The sequence below is a fragment of the Phodopus roborovskii genome, unplaced genomic scaffold, assembly GCF_943737965.1.
Source record: "Phodopus roborovskii unplaced genomic scaffold, PHOROB, whole genome shotgun sequence".
NCBI classification, from domain to species: domain Eukaryota; kingdom Metazoa; phylum Chordata; class Mammalia; order Rodentia; family Cricetidae; genus Phodopus; species Phodopus roborovskii.
In genome coordinates, this window is record NW_026125059.1 from 14082597 (window position 1) to 14102388 (window position 19792).

The 19792-nt window shown below is 47.6% G+C and overlaps 1 protein-coding gene and 1 pseudogene across 1 annotated transcript; one reads left to right on the forward strand and one right to left on the reverse strand.

Moving 5' to 3' along the window:
* The first annotated feature begins 542 nt into the window (after positions 1 to 542).
* Matn4 (matrilin 4) lies at positions 543 to 13791 on the forward strand. The gene is made up of 10 exons (XM_051186602.1): positions 543 to 645; positions 1399 to 1968; positions 2928 to 3050; positions 6061 to 6183; positions 6268 to 6390; positions 6484 to 6606; positions 10101 to 10514; positions 10620 to 10772; positions 13385 to 13491; positions 13570 to 13791. Exons 1-10 carry the CDS (start codon positions 567 to 569, stop codon positions 13627 to 13629), a joined length of 1875 nt encoding a protein of 624 aa, XP_051042559.1. The 5' UTR covers positions 543 to 566; the 3' UTR covers positions 13630 to 13791.
* LOC127225504 (uncharacterized) lies at positions 9616 to 9733 on the reverse strand (annotated as a pseudogene).
* Positions 13792 to 19792: the final 6001 nt, after the last annotated feature.

A 19792-nucleotide genomic window follows, 5' to 3' on the forward strand; every position in this document is an offset into this window, starting at 1 on the left:
TAGCATGATGGCCCAGTGGGTAAAGGTGTTTGCTGCCAAAACTGAGCACTGGAGTTCAGTATTATCTAAGCCTGGGATCTACACAATGGAGGGAGAGCTGACTTCAGCGAACTGCCCATTGATCTCCACACGTGTGTGTTGTCGTGTGTGCAGGCACACACAATAAAAAACACACATAAAACATCTTTTTAGAAGGGAGTTTATCCCCTTTTGAGGTTTATATGTTTTTATCTACTCTGTTTACTTGGTGTCTCATAGTTTTACAAAATGTCGTTTTCTTCTGTGAATTTCAGCAATCCCAGGGTGGTGACATTAGAAAAAAATTACCATAAGACTCTTGTTTTGAGACAGGCTCTCACCAGGTAGCCCTGGCTGGCCTGGAACTGACTATGTCAACCAGACTGGCCTCGAACCCACAGAGACCTGCCTGCTTTCTGCCTCCTGAGTGTGCAACCATGTCTGGCATGGCATTTTGAACACACCCTGAAAGTAAGAGAAAGGTGAAAACTGTTGCTTTATTACCTTCAGGCTGCACCGCCTTGGTGATTCTTCCTACAAGCATCATCATGAGAGGCTGTCTTTTCTGGCCACTGCCCCTGTTGCTGTTCTTCGTCCAGCCCTGGGAAATCCAGCTCCAGTCTGCAGGTGAGCTGAGGCCCAGTCCTCAGCATGGGGGGGGGGGGCAGAAACAGCTCTTTCATCTACCTCCAGCCAGCATCGCTGGAGAAAGAAAAGCAAGGACTTTCAAACACTATGGGCTGGGTTTGGGCTCCCCGCTTCACCTCTTGTGTGGTTTCCTCGCCTGCAGTATGTGGCACCATTTTAGATTCATGCAGAACGGGTTACTTGGTGTTGAATTTTATTGAAGCATATTGAAAATATGGAAAAACTCAGGAGATTCCACATTAAAAACTCCTATTTGAGAATTTTCTTTAAAAAACAAAACAAAACACCAAAACCAAAACCAAACCAAACCAAAACAAAAACCCGAAAAACAAAAAACCTGAAAGGACCTGTTAAACATCCATCCTGTTTGGGTATACGGCAATATGTTGCTAGGACAACTCACGTTAACAGAGATACCGCGGCTTGTGGTGTCATAGGCATAATCAAATCAGTTTATTCCTTTACAATATCTGGCCAATTCACATAGGCATTGGAGATTGGGACATCTCTTTGCCCATATATACATTACAGCTTCCAGAGATGTATGCAGGAAACTTGTGCGATTTCCTGGATTAGGTTCCCGTCCCCCCTCCCCCCCAAAGGATGTATGAGTGACTGTATCCAGGGAGTGTTTGTTAGGCTAATATGCTGGGCGCTGTTTTCATTGGATAACAGCATTTCTCCTGGCTTTTCCTGAGAGATCAGCTTTAGTCCTTTCCCTTCTCCTCGCAGGTCCTAGGTGCTATACTGGGCCCCTGGATTTGGTGTTCGTGATTGATAGCTCCCGCAGCGTGCGCCCCTTCGAGTTCGAGACCATGCGACAGTTTCTGGTGGGCCTCCTCCGTAGCCTGGATGTGGGGCTGAACGCCACTCGAGTTGGCGTGATCCAGTATTCTAGCCAAGTGCAGAGCGTGTTTCCCCTGCGCGCCTTCTCTCGTCGCGAGGACATGGAGCATGCCATCCGCGCCGTAGTGCCTCTGGCGCAGGGCACCATGACCGGGCTGGCGATCCAGTATGCCATGAACGTCGCCTTCAGTGAAGCCGAAGGCGCGCGCCCACCGGAGGAGCGAGTGCCACGGGTCTTGGTCATCGTGACCGACGGGAGACCTCAAGACCGAGTGGCCGAAGTGGCCGCTCAGGCGCGCGCCCGCGGCATTGAGATCTACGCTGTGGGGGTGCAGCGAGCCGACGTGGGCTCTCTACGAGCTATGGCTTCGCCTCCGCTGGATCAGCATGTCTTCTTGGTGGAGTCTTTCGATCTCATCCAGGAGTTTGGTCTGCAGTTCCAGGGCCGGCTGTGTGGTGAGTGGCTACATTCTAGTTTGCATCATCACAGACAAGCCTTCTCTGTCGGGTGCCCAGGAGAGCTTTACTCCGCCCTCCGGGTATAGTAGCAGTATTCTGCCTGTAGAGTTCAGGCTTGGTCCCTTAACACTCAGCAGCCAGTCCTGCTGGATCAGGGACTTTGCATCGTATGTCACAAGCTAAATGTCAAACTCCAACACCAAATGTCTTTAAAACAAGAATCACCGCTGGGCAGTGGTGGCACCTGCCTTTAATTCCAGCTCTTGGGAGGCAGAGGCAGGCAGACCTCTGAATTTGTGACCAGCCTGGTCAACAGAGTGAGTTCCAGGTCAGCCAAGTCATAAACAAACAGACAGACATTGAGAATATTTTCTATCAGGAGTCATGCTCCGCCCACCCGGTTGTGGTTCCTCCCACTCTAAGTCCCGTGGACCCCCGTCTCCCCCCCCCTGCATTTACAAAAGCTACGAGAACTCTCTTAGCCACTTTTGTGGTGTGGGTGTGTGCAGGAGGACGGCGACAAGATTCCTTGTAACCTAGACTGGTCTTGAAATCGATTTGTAGCTGAGACTGAGCTTGAATTCCTGATCCTCCTGAATCCACCTCCCAAGTGCTGAGATTTCAGGCATGCTCCGCTTCACTGCCTTTGTACTCAAACGTTGAGTTACCCCATCTACTGTGATTTAATGCCATTCCATCTTCCTGCATGGCCCCGCCCTCTGTGTGGTCCTATTTTAGCTCCACCCTCTTCACTCAGGGCAGTGCCCTTTTCTAAGACTATACAAAGGGACTGCTGAAGTCCCATTCTCCTAACCCTCTCAAAGAACCAAATTAATATCCTACTAAGTCCATACTTGGGTATTTGCTTCCGACCCTACATCTACCCTACCACTGAGCCCTCTCCTTTGACTCTTCTGTCCCCCTGTTCTCTGTTGACTCTCTTTGTGTGTCCTCAGGGAAGGACCCGTGTACTGAGCCAGGACATGGCTGCCAACACCAGTGTGTCAATGCTCCAGGAACCTTCTACTGCACCTGCAACTCTGGCTACAAGCTAGCCCCAGATAATAAGAACTGTTTGGGTGAGCACTGCCCCATCCTGTAGACTCATTCTTCCTGAACTTTCTTTGGCTTCCCAGCATCACAGCAATGATTTTGGCGAGTCCTTTGGAAGTAGAAGCACACCTCCTTCGCCTTACAAACATAGAAAGAGGGAGTATTATTGGGCCACACAAGTCTTTGATGGATCAGAGCTAGGAGTCTTGACATCCCCCTCCCCCAGTTAAATGTGGTTTTTGTACCCTTCCTCCCCAGTTTTGGCACAATTTCCCAACTGGCTCCAATCCACCTTCCAGACTTGTTTCTTCTGTTTCCTCCCAGACCCCCTCCTCCATTCTCTATTACTTAGACACCACTGGGAGGGATATCTTCAGCTAGGTGGCCCTCTCCAATCTCTGCTCTGAATGTCCTTCCTTCTTACCTCTGCACCTCAGCTCTCTGTGGTGCCTCTTCTATGTGAATCTTTTCTTTCCTCTAATCTGAAAAGCTATTATGTGTGATGCTTTGCTTAGATGATAGGGGTTTTTCTTTTTGTTGAGTGTGTGTGTGTGTGTATATATATATATATATATATATATGGCTTTAAAAAACACATATGAGTATATGGGTTTTTCTTTTTGGTGAGTATATTCCTGTGACTGTTTTCTACCACTCACAGAGTGCCAATTATATCAGATCTTGTGTTAGGAGCCTTTCATACACTCATAGCAACTAGTTCCATAGTTTTAGCTTCACAATCTGGAATAAGAGGTTACGTGAGCCTAATAACCCAGGTACCACCTGGTTTTCTTGTGTTTAAAAACTTGAAAAAGTTGAGGGTGTTGGAGAGGTAGATGGATGGCTCAGTGGTTAAGAACCCTTGTTACACAATCTTGAAGACTGGAATTTGGATCTCAGCGCTCATGAGCCAGACAGGCATCTGGCAAATGATTGTAACTCCAGCTCCGAGGTGGGCAGAGGTGGAAAGATCCCCAGGGCTTGCTGGTTTGCTGCATAGCAAAGAAAACAGGAGCTGCGGGTCCAGGGAGAGACACTGCCTCATAGGAAGAGGTGGAGAGCTGGGGAGTGACGAGGAAGACATTCAATACCTACTCTAACCCAAGTGCATCTATGGTTGTGCATGCCAGTATTCTCTCTCTCTCTCCCTCCATCCCTCCCTCCGTCCCTCCCTCTCTCTCTCTCTCTCTCTCTCTCTCTCTCACACACACACACACACACACACACACACACACACACACAAACCTAAATAGGTTTGATACGCACCTCTAGTTGATTTCTGTGGATATCCATTTCTCAAGGTATCTGGAAAACACATTCTGGCATCTTCTTCTGTTTCCCCCGCCTTTCCCTTTTCTTTCTTGTTGTGAGTCTTGTGCTGACCTCAAAATCATGGCCACCCTGCGCTAGCCTTCAGAGTACACAGGTACTTGATGTGCTCCACCATGCCTTGCCTTGCGGCACTCTTTTTACTTAGGATCTTTTCTCAAATTTTTAGTTCCAAGTGGCCACCTTGTTACAATCTTTGGTTCACACATGTGTACATATGTGCTTTCATATGTATGTGCACATATGTCCATTTTGTTAAAGGTGGAGGTGGGCAGGTATATGAGTAATGCACAAGTCAAACATACACAGAAAAATATTGCAATTGAGACTAGATGCCCTTGTTCCTGGAAGCCCTCAATTACCCCCCTACAGGGATTTTTCCCATTGCTATCTTTAGCCCACAGGGCTAGGAAACTTCATCCTATCTGTGATGCCTCCCCCCTTCCATTGTGGTCCCTTTCCTAGGAATCCCAAATGGTCACAACTTTCCCCAGTTCAGATCTAGGCTATCTTTGCTTATCCCAACATCAAATTAATCCTTCTAGCAACAGGTCTCCCTCCCACCTCTTCAGAAGGAAGTAGTAACGTGCAATTGCTTTTTCCTACTGCGTTTCCAGTTTGCAGACAGGGAGGAGCTCACACAGGTGAAGATGCTGCTCCTCACACTCTGCTGCGAGCCACTGAGTTTGTGGAGGATGGGATTCTCTTCCACATGCCGGACTCAGCAGTGGGCCCTTTGGCTCTCAGATGTGTTTAAGTTAGAAATGTCATCCGACCCTGTAGAAAGAAGACTACAAATGTCTGGGCAGCACACCAGATTAATTAATTATGACCTTTGGGGTAGGGGCAAGGCATTAGTGTTAGCATTTTTTTTAATTAAAAAATTGATGCATACATGTGTATGCAAATGCCTGTGGAGGTCAGAGGTCAATGTCAAGTATCTTCCTCTACCACTCTCCACCTCATTATTACTGAAAAACTTTTGGTTATTATCAGTGTGTATGATGTGTGAGTGCAGGTGTATGTGTGTCACAGTGTGAATGTAGAGGTCAGAGGGCAACTCTGTGGACTTGATTCTCTTCCTTCACCTTTGAGTGGGTTTTGAACTCAGATCATAAGCTTGTGAGACAAATTTTGTGTTACTCATGAAGCCATTTCATGAAATTTTATTTATTTATTTATTTTTCTTTCTTTCTTTTTTCTTTTTTCTTTTTCTTTCTTTCTTTCTTTCTTTTTTTTTTTTTTTTGAGCCAGGGTTTCTCTGTGTAGCCCTGGCTGTTCTAGAACTCTCTGTAGACCAGGCTGTCTTCGAATTTACAGAGCTCTGCCTGTCTCTGCCTCCCAAGTGTTGGATTAAATGTGTGTGCCAGCACTACCCAGATCTACTTTATATTTTTGAGACAAGTTCTCTCTAAGCTAGGACTCACAAGTTGGCTAGTATGGTTGGCTGGTGGTCTCTGGAGATCTTCCTGTCTCTGCCCATCTCAGGGCTATGGTTCTAGCAACCAATTCCAGCTTTTATACAGATGCTAGGGATCCCATCTCAGATGCAGCAAACACTTTACAGACGGAGCCATCTCCCTGGTTGGTCCCAGCCATCTCCCTGGGTACTCAGCCCAAGGTTTGGTTAAAGAGCTTCTCAGAGGGATGTGTGGCTATGCTGTGAAATACAGCCCCGAGCAACGGTTGACTCCATCTTCTTCCCAGCCATAGACCTCTGTGCTGAAGGAACCCACGGTTGTGAACACCTCTGTGTCAATTCCCTGGACTCTTATTTCTGTCGTTGTCGAGCTGGCTTTGCACTCCAGCAGGACCAGAAGAGCTGCAGGGGTAAGTAAGCCCTGCTTACCCGCCTCTGTGAGTACCCTAGGCTATACCCAGAAGTGATGTCTTGCTATTTCTTCCTCCCTTCAGCCATTGACTACTGCAGTTTTGGAAACCACAGCTGTCAGCAGGAGTGTGTGAGCACCCTAGTGGGGCCCCAGTGTCGCTGCAGAGAGGGTCATGACCTGCTGCCTGATGGGAGGAGCTGTCGGGGTAAGGAGATGTCTCTCATATTCGTAGAGAATAGAAAGGGATTGTAGGTGCTGGGGTCTAACCTGACTAGTCCTACTCGGTGTCTCCTTCAAGTCAGGGACTTCTGCAATGGTGTGGATCATGGCTGCGAGTTCCAGTGTGTGAGTGAAGGTCTTTCCTTCCGCTGCCTGTGCCCTGAGGGGAGGCGACTTCAGGCTGATGGCAAGAGTTGTGACCGTGAGTTATAGGCAGAGGGGCTGCTCCTGCCCAATTGCCTACGATTTGAAACTCCTCAGTGCCCTTGTTATGGCCCCAAAGATGTGGTGTGGACATTCGTCTTCTGGGAAGTGTGCTTGTGCCCAGCTGCTCTTCCAAACAGTCCTCTGCCCTGCCGCCAAGGCTGATTTCAAAATCTGTATCTAATCATATTCCTCCTTCACTCAAAATCCTTTTGTGGCTCACCAGTGTCTACAAAATAAAGATCAAGTGCCTTTCCCTCGAGTTTTTCCAGTGCTGGGCACAACCACATTAATGGATAACGAAACCAAATTAGTGGGTTACAATCAGCTTTTAAGGGAAAGAAGAGAAAATAGTTTCCTGAGTTTAGGAAAGTAAGTATTGCTTCATGAAGCGGAAGTTTAGTTACATGTAAGAATGTGAAATGCACCATGGTATATTATTGTTCTCATTTTTCGTTGTGGGCTGAGGTCAATTTCGAAACTGTCACTTAAGTTCATTACAGTCTAGCTTTAGCCCACTCTTCAGCCCATCTCTTGCCACACCTGAACATTTTAGTCACACTGACCTGACCCTTCCCGACTGTGCCATGAGCTTCCCGGCTCCCATTCCTTTGTATGTGCTTCTGTCAACCTTCTAGAATGTCCCTTCTTGCCTTGGCAAATTCCTAGTCACCATTCAAGACTGTCTTAGTCCACTCAGGTTGCTATGTCACAGAATGGTTGTTGCTGCAATGAAAGTGCTCAGAGCTGGGCGATTGATACAGAATAGAGCTTATCTGTAGCTCTGAGAGCACAGACGCTGCATCTCAGTGCTGGTGTTGGCCACATGACAAGAGCCCTTGAGAGTGAAGAGCCTGTGTGCACAAGGGATCAAATACAGGAGGTGGCCGTCCTTTGTAACTATTCACTGGCAGGGTCATTAATCTAGTCTCTTGAGATCCACTCCATCCTTTGATATTGGCATTAATTTCTTCCAAAGGCGGTGCTCTGTGACCTAATTATCTCCCAGAAGGCCTGAAGGCCTGTTATGGTTTGGGTATAAAGTGCTCCCTCTCAAGGCTCATGTATCAAATGCAAAAACATTCAGAGCCTGGGCTTCTTGGAAGTGATTGGATCACAAGGGTTTTGCCTTTTTAATTGATTAATCCAAGCATAGATTAAATATGGGAGTAGATTTTGGGGCTGTTGGGAGGTGAAACGATAGAAGATGGGAAACTATTCCCAGCTGGGGAAAGTGGGTCATTGTGTGTGTCTTTTGAAAGTCTTCCTTCCTTCCTTCCTTCCCTCCCTCCCTTCTTCCTTCCTTCCTCCCTTCCTCCCTCCCTCTTCCCTCCCTCCTTTCTCCCTCCCTCCCTCCCTCCCTCCTTCCTTCCTTCCTCCCTCTTTTCCCTCCCTCCCTTCCTTCCTTCCTCCCTCCCTCCCTCCCTCCTCCCTCCCTCTCTCCCTCCCTCCCTTCCTTCCTTCCTTCTGTCTTTCTTTTTTTGAGACAGGGTTTCATGTAACATAAGTTGGCCATGTACTAGATAAGTAACTGATAATGATCTTGAACTTCCTAATCCCCCTGCCTCCAAGTGTTAGGGATCTAACTCAGGACTTGGTTCAAGCTAGGCTACAACTCTACCAACTGAGCTACATCCTCAGCTCCTGAAGAGTGGGGTTTAGATGAGTATTCCAGGCTGGCCTTGAACTCAGTAAGTATCAAAGGTTGGCCTCAAACTCAGAGAAATCCTATCTCAGTCTCCCAAGTGCTGAGATTATAGACGTGTGACACTGTGTCCTGTTGTCTCTGTTTTCTTTTATAATGAAGGGTGTTGCTTCCCTGTACCATTCTCTTGCTCTCATGAAGCTAAAACAAATCCGTTCACCCTAAGTTGCTGATGTCAGATACCTTGTCACAGTGATGGAAAGTCTGGCAACCATAAGACCCCATGGGTCTTAATCAGCTCTCCATTTTGTCACTATGGGGACATGGACTCTTGGGCACAGACCATATCTAAACCACAACAGTGTCTTCAATGTTTATCTCTCAGCCCTGGGAAGGCTAAGAGCAGGATGCTGGCAGATACCGTGTCCTGTGAGGTTCTACTTCCTGGCTCATGAGTGATAGTTTTCTGTCTGTGTTCTCCTTTGATGGATGGATGGAAAAAGTAGGCTTTCTAGAAACTCTCTCTCTGTTTTTTTGAGACAGGGTTTCTCTGTGGCTTTGGAGTTTGTCCTGGAACTAGCTCTTGTAGTCTAGGCTGGCCTCAAACTCTCAGAGATCCGCCTGCCTCTGCCTCCCGCGTGCTGGGATTAAAGGTGTGTGCCACCACTGCCTGGCTTCTAGAAACTCTTATAAGAACCTTCACTCCATTTGTGCAGGCTTGACCCTCCTGTATGTCTAATCCTAGTTTCCTCCCGAAGATGATCACATTAGGGGAAAGAGTTCTGGTAAATGAGTTTTCAATTACACAGTTATTCATGTTATTCAATCCAAATCAAGACCAAATTGATCCTCACCACCTCCACTCAACCACTCCAGGTAAAACGATTTATTCCTCTCTTGGGCTCCCTTATGCCTCCTCATAATGCACTTTCCTTAACTGTAGCAGGTGACACGCCTGCCCTTTTGCACTCACGGCTCAGTATTTCCTTCTGACTCTTCTGGTTTAGAACAGAGATGGCAAAGCTGGAGTGATCAGGTCCAGCAGTTTGTGGTTTAGCGAATCCTGACTTCCAGTCTTGGCTCTGCTACTACTAGCCACAGAAGCCAATCAGTTTGTCCTTCAGAATCCCAGAGAATGGGGATGCCATCCAAGGGGAAAATGTATAAAGTGCATGTTTCAGAGTCTGACACATGATAAAACATCAAAAGGGGTGTTCTTGTCATTGTTATTGATATGATGCTTAGAAATGTGACAGGTCATCTATGAATGATAGCTATGGTGCTATTGTTTCTGTTGGTTATTTTAAAAATGCCCTTTCCCCACCTTGGGTTTTCCTTTCTTTCTTTGCTTCTTTCTTTCTTTCAAATATGGAACGCTTCACGGATTTGCGTGTCATCCTTGCGTAGGGGCCATGCTAATCTTCTCCTAATCTTCTCCGTATCGTTCCATTTTTAGTATATGTGTTGCCGAAGGGAGCACCCACCTTGGGTTTTCGAGGCAGGGTTTCTCTGTGGCTTTGGAGCCTGTCCTGGCACTCGCTCTGTAGACCAGGCTGGCCTCAGACTCACAGAGATCCGCCTGCTTCTGCCTCTCAAGTGCTGGGATCAAAGGCATGCACGACTAAAAAAATGCTTTTTAACAGAGCACCTGGGTAGTGCTGAGCACGTAACCATCAAAGGCTATCATAAAAAGAAAGGATGGTGTAACCATGACAGTGTTGGCTGAGCTTACCACTGGCACACACAGGCAAGGGACATAACTGGTCTAATAAATACTGGCGATAAATAACTAGATGAGTTAGCTGGCCAAGGACCTGCCCCCTCCATCCAAGCCTTCTCCTTGGCAGGGTGCCGGGAAGGCCACGTGGACCTTGTTCTCCTGGTGGATGGCTCGAAGAGTGTACGTCCACAGAACTTCGAGCTGGTGAAGCGCTTCGTGAACCAGATCGTGGACTTCCTGGATGTGTCCCCCGAGGGCACACGCATCGGGCTGGTGCAGTTCTCCAGCCGGGTGCGCACCGAGTTCCCTCTGGGCCGCTATGGCACAGCAGCAGAGGTGAAGCAGGCAGTCTTGGCTGTGGAGTACATGGAGCGGGGCACCATGACGGGGCTGGCACTGCGCCACATGGTGGAGCACAGCTTCTCAGAGGCACAGGGTGCGCGGCCTCGGGACCTCAATGTGCCTCGTGTGGGCTTGGTGTTCACTGATGGCCGCTCTCAGGATGACATTTCGGTGTGGGCGGCTCGCGCCAAAGAGGAAGGTAGGTTTGGCAAGGGAAGGACATGGGTGGGGCTGGAGTGGAGGCTGGGGAGCAGTTTTCTCGAGGCTTGGAGCTCTCTCTTGAGTACCTGGGCCCTCCCTATAGGCATCGTCATGTATGCCGTGGGCGTGGGCAAGGCCGTGGAGGAAGAGCTGCGCGAGATCGCATCCGAACCATCGGAGCTGCATGTGTCCTACTCTCCGGACTTTAGCACCATGACTCACCTACTGGAGAATCTCAAAGGCAGCATTTGCCCAGGTGAGCGCATCTCTCCCGGGCCTTCTGTTCTTTTGTTGCCTTGCCTGCCAAAGATGCCTGGTCCTCAGCTCTTCACACATCCTTCAGCAGTTACAGCTCTCTACACAGAGCCTGTGATTTGAAGCCCGGACCAGCGCAGGCCTGTCTCCTTACTGTAGCTTGTCAGAAATGCAGACCCTAGACAATGAATCAGACCCAGTGCTTTGGGTGCTCATCAGAGTTAGGGAGGCACTGGATTTTGTCGTTCAAATGAGTAGTGTTTGGAGTAATTTGAGAAAACGTCATTTTATTTATTTAATTGCATTTTTACGTGCATCTTTTGCCTGCCTGCATGTCTGCGTACCACATATGGGCTTGGTGCTTGTGGAAGCCAGAAGTAGGGTCAGACCCCCTGGCTACACATGGCTGTGAGACACCATGTGGGTGTTGGGCATTGAACTCAGGTCCTCTGGAAGAGCAGCCAGCATTCTTAACCACTGAGCCATCTCTCCAGCCCCAGAGAAAAAAAATTAAGAAACAAGCCAAGTTTAGCATATGTTAGCTATATGTAACTATAGCCTTCCAACTTGTTGGAATTCAACTTTATGGACTTGGCGAAGTGACAGGACTGGGCTCTGATACAGTGGCTTATGCTTTCTGGGGGACAAAGACCATAAATGCAATTGTTCCAATGCATCTGATCTTCAGCTGGGGGAAACGGACCCAGATGTGCCCATGGGGGCAACTGGACCTTATAGGGGACAGAGTTTCTTTGGGGGGCTTGATTTTGACCACAGGGTCTTTAGATTCTCACACAGGCCTAAGATGGGATTCTCCTTCCAGCGTGGTATGCACCGCCTGTGGAGATAGCTCAGCAGGACTGCGCCCCAAGCAGAGATTTTAGTTGAATGTGTTCAACTCCCGACTTTAATGATGAACTGAGGTATTTTGGAAGCACTGGACTTTAGGGCCCTTCCTGTCCTGACTCTGTCATCTACAGTGAACTCTGGATAAGTCCCTCCTCACCCCCTTCCCTCTTCTATAGGAGGGAGGATGCTCAGGTGACCACCAACTTTAGATTGAGGCAGGTTGGGGCTCCCTTCATCAGCTGGCTGTACCACAGTCTAGGCTGATCCTCTTCCTTCTGTGACCCTCTGTTTCTACAATTCTAAAGTCAGAGCTGATCCTTTGGGGAGTGTTATTGGAGCCATCAAGTAATATTAGACAAGTAGTTTGCCAAGTATGGGAGTTTGTTTGACTCATAACGGTAACTTTGTATGGAAGCAGAGTGCCAAGAATTGTGCCGACAACCTCTAATACTAAAAACGGAGGCTGGTGAGATAGCACAGCAGGTAAAAGCAGTCTCCATGCAAGCCTGATGACCTGAGTTCGGTCCTGGAACACATTCACAAAAAGCCAGATGTGATGGTTCATATCTGTACCCAGCACCCCTATAGGAAGATGGGTGGGGAATCTCTGGTAAAGTACATCATGATTTTATGTAGTGTTAAGAAAACACAGGCCCACATTTTTGTTTGTTTTTCGAGACAGGTTTTCTCTGTGTAGTTTTGGAGCCTGTCCTGGAACTAGCTCTGTAGACCAGGCTGGCCTGGAATTCACAGAGATCTGCCTGCCTCTGCCTCCCGAGTGCTGGGATTAAAGGCATGCACCACCAATGCCCGGCAGGCAAGCACATTTTTAACTGTACTCTACTCTCAGATGTAGAAATACATGTGGAGATGAACTTGGATCCATAGTTTAAACAATAAAACAGTATTTTCTTCAGAATCAATGGAATCACATATCGTTGGGCTTCACTCTGACTCAGTAGGCCCGGGATAGGGTTGGATAATTTATCTTTATGACATATTTCTAGACTATGCTTATCTGCTTGTCCACAGACCACAGTTTGAGGAATGTTGGTTTACTTAAAATACACAGTGCAGGGTTGCCTTGTGCCTGACATTGTTTTTAGATATTGTGTCAATGTGGTATTCAGTTGCTACGCGTGTATAATGAATCACAACTGATTGCAATAAAACAAAATAAAAACTGACTTCTTCAGTTGGGCCAGCCACATTTCAAGCACTAAATAGCTCCAGGTGGCTTGTGGCTAACTAAATCGGGTGCGACAGATATAGAACACTTCCGTTGTTAGATATGTCTCATTTGGAGAGTGTTTGTCACTCTGGATTCTTTCTGACCAAAGTGAAATTAATTGACTTCACTATCAACATGTTTTAGGAGCTTATTAAAACAAACAAACAAACAGATCCTTGTTCTGAATCAGAATCTTGACTCTAGCAAGCTCTGTGGTTATCCCAGCATGCATCAGGGTTTCAGAATTTCTCCTGCAAGTGTGCACACAGACACAAATCGTCTACTTCTCACAACCCAAATGGATAGCTTCCTTCACTATATCCATTCTAAATATACAGGAATTGAGGCTTAGAGGGGCTGAGTTTTCCCTAGGACTTCTGGGCTCCTTGGCTGGGACTCAAGCCAGGTCTAAAGCCAAAGCCTGTACATACTCAACCATCAACTCGGTAGAGGTGTATAAGAAGGTTCAGCCCAAAGTCCAATAGGCTTCCTTTGGCTCCTCATTCCCTTGACTCTTGGTGTTCTGCTTGCAGAAGAGGGCATCAGCGCTGGGACAGAGCTTCGGAGTCCCTGCGAATGCGAAAGCCTCGTGGATTTCCAGGGACGCACGCTGGGGGCGCTTGAGAGCCTGACACAGAACCATATCCTTTGGGGATGGAGGCGCGGTATTCAGGGCAGGTGAAAGAATCTCTGAGTTCAAATCTTCTTTAACAGCTCACTGGCCCAGCTGACAGAGCGCCTGGAGGAGCTGGAGAACCAGCTGGCCAGCCGGAAGTGAAGGTCGCATGCGGTCTGAGCACCTGTGCCCCTTGGCATGGACCGTCCAGGAGGGGGCGCTGGCGGGTCCCAAGCGCTGCCTTCGAGCTGGTCTCGCCTGGACCAGAAGCCAGATTTGGGGGGCGAGGGGATTGGGAGGTGCTGGTGGGGAAGAACACGTCACACGCCCAGGCTGCGTGCTGCGCCCAGTTCTTAGTTGGATTTCTTTATGTTTTCTTAAAAAAAAAAAAAAAAAAAAACCTACACCGGTTTCCACTGGGTTGGTTTGTGGCTATTGCTGTGCCGCCAGGGGGAGGGGAGTTCAGACGATGTGCGCTCACAGGCGCCCGGGAGGCGTCCTTTCGGAGAAAGGCGCATTGTGCAGCACTGGGGCTGGGGGCAGGAGGCTGGCCGTTGCTTCCCGTTCCTTGTTTATTCAGCCCAGAACAGATGGTCCGTTATGCAGGACGTGGGGAAGGTGGGGGTGCCCCGAGAACCCTTGGGTCTGAGCAAGTCTGAAACCCCCACCCTCCAGCACTTAGTTCTCTTGCTGTTCCTGTCTCCTGGTGCCAAAAATGTGGCCCAAAGGCCGCCTGGGACCTGGCTGGGGGAGGTGGTGAGGTGGGAAGCCTCGGTTCAGCCCCTCAACAGTCAGAGTGAGGGACTACAGATGTGCTTTACCTGCATTGTATCTGCCTCTGGCACTCAGTGGCACGCCTGAGCCTTTGGCTTTCCTTCTGCCATTTCCCCAAGAAACAAAGCAAAGCAACACAAAACCCTCTACCGCCATGGAACACAAACCTCCCAGGTACACGCGGGAAACTAAAATGCTTTCAGTTTCAGGTAAATTCCTCTGGGTTTGTTTTGCCATCGTTAAAGCTGAAATAGAAACTGTTACCCCCAAAGGGGTTGCCGTGGTTAGAATTTATCCTAAAGCACCTGCCATTGTACCCAACACCTATTTCAGAATCTTAGTTAATGGTAGTTGCAACTATTCTTATTGTAATAGGTAACATGTTCAGTCTTGGACATGGTTTTAAGCGATTTCCAAGAATTGCCGTTGTTTCCTCTTTTATCCAGACAACTTCGTGAGACGATTAATATCTTAGATGGCAAGGTGGCTTAGCTGGCAAGCACATTTACCTATCAGGCCTTACAACCTAAGTTCAATTCTCAGAACCCACATGGTGAAGGGAGCTAACCAATTTTCACAGGCTGTCCTCTGACCTCCACATCCCCAATAAATAAATACATGTAAAAATAAATCTTAAAAATAATTATTGCCTGCATCATTCCCATTTTTACACATGAAGTAATGGGAGGCATGCAGTTTCCTAGAGTCACATACATAGTGAAGAGGCTGAACTGGCATGTTACCGGTTTCCTACTGCTGCTATAACAAACTGAGGTTTTTGAAAGCAAGAGTTCTGGAAATCAGAAGTCCAGGGAAGGTTGGCAGGTGTGCATTCCTTCTGGAGAGGTCTGCTTTCTTTTGTAGCTTCTAGAGACCTCCCACATTCCCTGGCTCATGGTCTCACATCCCTCTGATCTTGACATTCCTGTCTGTGTGTGATTATGTGCTGCAACTTTGACAATTGCAGATACGCGCCTACTTCAAAATATCTGCAACAGTCTCCTTTGTCGTGTAGTGTCATAGATTTATTCGCAGGTTTCCAGGATTCATGTGTGGAAGCTGTTGAGGGGAACACGATTCTGCTACCAGATGGGGCTGAAGCCAGGCAGACCGATTTCAGTGCTGGTGATCTTTGTACTGGTGCTAAGCTGGGTGGAGAGAGAGACTGCTTTACTGAGAAAAGCCATTGAGCTGGAGGAGCAGAGCCCACTTGTGTGTAATTACAGAATGAAAGGATGCTGAGGTTTCCCAGCTACCAGTCTTGGGGTCCATTAGCTCCCCCTTGTTCAGGTCAGCTATCTCTGTAGCCAGCACTGGACCGACTCAGACCCCCTGAACAGTGTTCTCAGTTAGAAGACCTAGTCAGTGGACTCTGACAGTGGAACCAGGATGTATCTATCCCTGGTGCACAAAAGGACTTTGGGAGCACATTCCCCATGGAGGGATACTCCCTTAACCTAGAGGCAGGAGGGAGGGCCTGGTCCCTACTCCAAATGACTTGATGATTTTGTTGATCCTTCCTGGAAGGCATCACCCTCCCTGTGGAGTGTGTGTGTGTGTGTGTGTGTGTGTGTGTGTGTGTGTGTGTATGGGATGGGAGGGTGGTGGTGGGGGCATGGGATGGGAGGGAGAGAGAATTGGGATTGATATGTAAAGTAAAAACAAAACAAAAAACAAAACCAAAACAAACAAACAAAAACGAAAGGATGCTGTGGAGGGCAGGAAGGGAGGGTGGAGGGGAGCTTTGAGTCAAACCTTAAACCACATGACTGTATTTTCTGTGATTGGCCATGTGGGTCAGGAGTGTCTGGGCACAGGGATCTGTGCCTTGCTTAGATAGCATGATCAGATAAACTAAGTATGCTGTGGATAGCACCTGGCTTGAGATCTCACCTTGCTTAATCCCTTAAGTTTAAAGTTAAGAAAGTGAGTCCTAGAAGACGCAGGGTCTTGTCTAGGAGCACACAGAAAGAAAACAGCAGGGCCAGACAATATACTTGCAGGGTTGTGGGACTGGAATAGGGCACTTCCTGATGGGGGTATGTGAGGAAAGGCGGAAGATAGATCTTCCCTCTTTTCTGGATGCAGCTCTCCCCATCTCTTCCTGTCTCATCTGCTCTTTACTTCTGCAATCTCCCTTGTGGCCACAGGATGGCGCCTGAAGATCTGCTTTAGAGTTTAACTCAGCCCCAGTAGGAGGCCCCAGGCATCTGGTACCTAGGCTGATGATGACCTTTAATAGGAAAGGGTTTTAGAATAGCAGCGAGGTCTGTGGCCAGTGAGGAAGTCGCAGTTGACTCTAAGATGGAAACGGCCTTCATGCTTGGTCCGTTTCCCCCTAACCTTTCTCAGTGTGGGTCTTTATCATTTCACTTTGGAATGGGAGGCACCATCTATTCATCTGTTAACTTGTGGGGCTGACAGCATGTGTTTCACTTTCCTAGGAGCATTTAAGGTTTAAGAGGAGTCAGCTGGGCTGTGATGACACATGCCTTTAATACCACGCTTGGGAGGCAGAGACAGGAGGATCTCGGTGAGTTCAAGGCTTGTCTGGTCTACAGAGCAAGTTCCAGGACAGTAAGGGCTACACAAGAAACCCTATCTCAAACAAAACAAAACAAAAGTTTAAGAGGAGATAAGGGGGAAGAGAGCAGTGTTTGATCCAAATAGAATAAATGGAAGGGTTTCAGACAGCCAAGGACACACGAGTGTCATAGGCCTGTCTTATCTTCAGGGACTGGATCCCTAACAGGATCTCATGCGATTCTCAAGGCAATACTTATGAGGTTGGCATCTTCACTTTCACTGTCAGAGGAAGCAGCTGAGGTAGAAGACAGGTGTCCCAAATCATTCACTCTTGATGCCTAGGGCTCTCCCTACTTTGTCAGAGTGGTTGGAAATGGGGGTAGTCAGAACTGGGGTCAAAGTGAGGGGGTCTTGACTCAATTCTAGGTGTCAAAAGGCTGACTATCTTAGAGGAGAGAAAGGAGTTGGGAATGGAAGGGCTTGAGTGCTGGAACCCCCTGTTCTTTGAAGCCACGTTCCAGAAGGGCAGGAGGAGAGAGGGGGTGGAGGACATTTGGCGTGTGAGTCAAGGTATAGCCGTGATGATGATAATGGCAGTAATAGTCCCAGTGACTGGAGTTTTATGGTGATTCACAGGGAAGTTTCCCATCAATCGCAACTCAGCAGAGCCACATGCCACCCTAGGGCCACATGCCACCCCAGGGAAGGACAGGGCAGTGTGCTCGCTGCTGTTTTACTGAAGGAAAAAGGCTGCAGAGTGGAGTGTGCCTTGCTCAAGTTTATGTCAGATTACTGCCAGTGCTGGGCTAGCCAGAGGCCTCCTGGCTCCCAGCCACACATGGGCTCCAGCTGTGGCCAGCCGGAGAGAATGGGGTCTTTGTCAGAGTGGATGCTCAGGCACATGCTTTCTGTAGCCTTGGATGGAGGCCTAAGGAGATGGTTTTGACAGGGTGCTGGGGGTATGGAGGGGCAAAAGGATCTAGTTAGAGTAAGGGACTGATCCTCAAATGACCTATGTGTCCTTCAGGCTTCCTTCATACCTCATGCTAGCTGACCCTGCCCCAATGTCTGATTCCATGACTTTGGCCTGGACTATGTTCCTTCCCTTTGTATTCCTTTCTTCCTCCCTCCCTCTCTCAACAAAGACCTTCACTCATGCCTTCCTTTCTAACTTGACTCAAACTTTGCAGTCACTCTGCTCAGAGAAATGAGGCTTCCTTGTGAGTAACGTCCACTGAGCTCTTACTGTGTGCGAGGGTCTGTGTGGGCATTTTTTACCTCTGTTGTCTCCATGTGTACCACATGTCATGCTTTGGTGATAGATTTTATTTTCTCTGTTACCTTCCTATTCCATGTTCAAAAACAATTTGTGATTCAGGGTTGAAATTTCTTTCTACATTTCATTAGTGTGCTGTGACTTTCAGGGAAAGACATAGGGGTGTCTGTCGCTGTACTTTTGCCATCTTTAACCACTAATTCTCATATTTAAAAAGTTAATAAAATCCTACTATCTACAACATACTTGTGTTGTAGTTGAAGAGCCTGCATCTGGGCTTTGTATGTCAGTGCCAAGCAAAACAGAGCCCTACTGTATACCATTCATCATGGTTATGCATTATCTCAAATGTGGGAAATACATGGTGAATGAAAGAGCAGAAAGGGAATGACGCGTAGTAAATAAATGGCACTCTTTAAATACATGAGGGGAATTGGATGCCAAGACTGATGAATAAAAACTGATCAAGACCCCAGTTACATTCTCCAACAGCAGCAGTTCACATCCCTTCTTCTCCAGAAAATGTCACATTTATCCTAAAGTTCCCAGATGTCTCCTGGAGGAGAACAGAGGGGTCATGGTTCATTGATCTCTCTGACTTCTCTGATGTTTTATATATCCATTGCACTCTCTTACACTCTGCAATCTAGAAAGCGAGAGGCCTCCAGACCACAGAAATAAAACCCATAAAATTAACAAAAAACACTAGCTGCATTTCTACAGTCCAATGACACATAATACTATTCCAGTCTTCATAATTCCAACCATTTTATGAGGACATTTTATAAGACTGTGATACATTTCCATATTACTCTCTAGAAGGACGATATCTGCTGTATGTTTTCTCAAACTTGTGTTTTAAGTAATTTAAGTAATTTCAGAGAGGACATGCATCTCACAGCAAGAACAAAGTTTTAAGGCCAGACCTATCAGAGTTTGGATAATTTCTCTGCCACTTTTTTAGCTGTACAATATTAGGGGAAAAAAAACCCCAGACACTTGCAATCCCTTTGAACTTGAACTTCTCTGTAAGATAATGGCAGCACATCCCATTTGCACATCTCAAGCCTGAATGCAGGGATTCAATTAGAGTATGCATGCAGAGTAGTGCCCACAGGATGGTAATAATAACAGGGATGACAGCAACACTCATTTGCGTGCTTGCTGTGTGCCAGGCCCTTGACATCCATCATCTTTGATAATCTCAAAATTGGCTCACAGAGAAGATGTTGTAATTCCCTTCATTGCACATCTAAGAAGGGATAAAGTTAGCACTGAACTCATCACTTGGTGCTGTGTCAGTGGATAGCAGCAGAATAGAAAAGAGGCCAGGAATTTGAGGGGCCTCCATCTGAAAGAAAACAAAAGGAAGGAAGGAAGAAGGGGGAGGGAGGGAGAAAGAAAAAAAGGAAGGGAGGAAGGAAGGAATAAGGGATTGTGTGTGTCTTTGGGAGCATATGTATGCCAGGGTGTACTGGCAGAGGGATAATTTGTGGGAATCCATTCTCTCCTTCAGCTGTGTGAGTCTCAGGGATTAAACTGTCTTCTTTATGGCAGGCTTTTCTCTGGTTCAGTGGGAGCTTGCCCCTCTTTCTGTCTCTGTGTCCCGAGTGCTGGGATTACAGACAAGCACATACTTTCTCCACCTTTATGGAGCCGCACAGAGAGATTTCCTGAGATCTAGAAAAGAGTCAAGAAAACCTGACTGGCTTTAGCATTTAATCAAGGTCAAAGGAGGAAGCCAGGCGT

Bases quoted from the DNA above. Each gene is read 5' to 3' on its own strand.
- Matn4 (XM_051186602.1), top strand. From the start codon at position 567: ATGAGAGGCTGTCTTTTCTGGCCACTGCCCCTGTTGCTGTTCTTCGTC. The intron at 646-1,398 runs GTGAGCTGAGGC...TTCTCCTCGCAG, and splicing joins AATCCAGCTCCAGTCTGCAG to GTCCTAGGTGCTATACTGGG. The intron at 10,773-13,384 runs GTGAGCGCATCT...TTCTGCTTGCAG, and splicing joins CAAAGGCAGCATTTGCCCAG to AAGAGGGCATCAGCGCTGGG.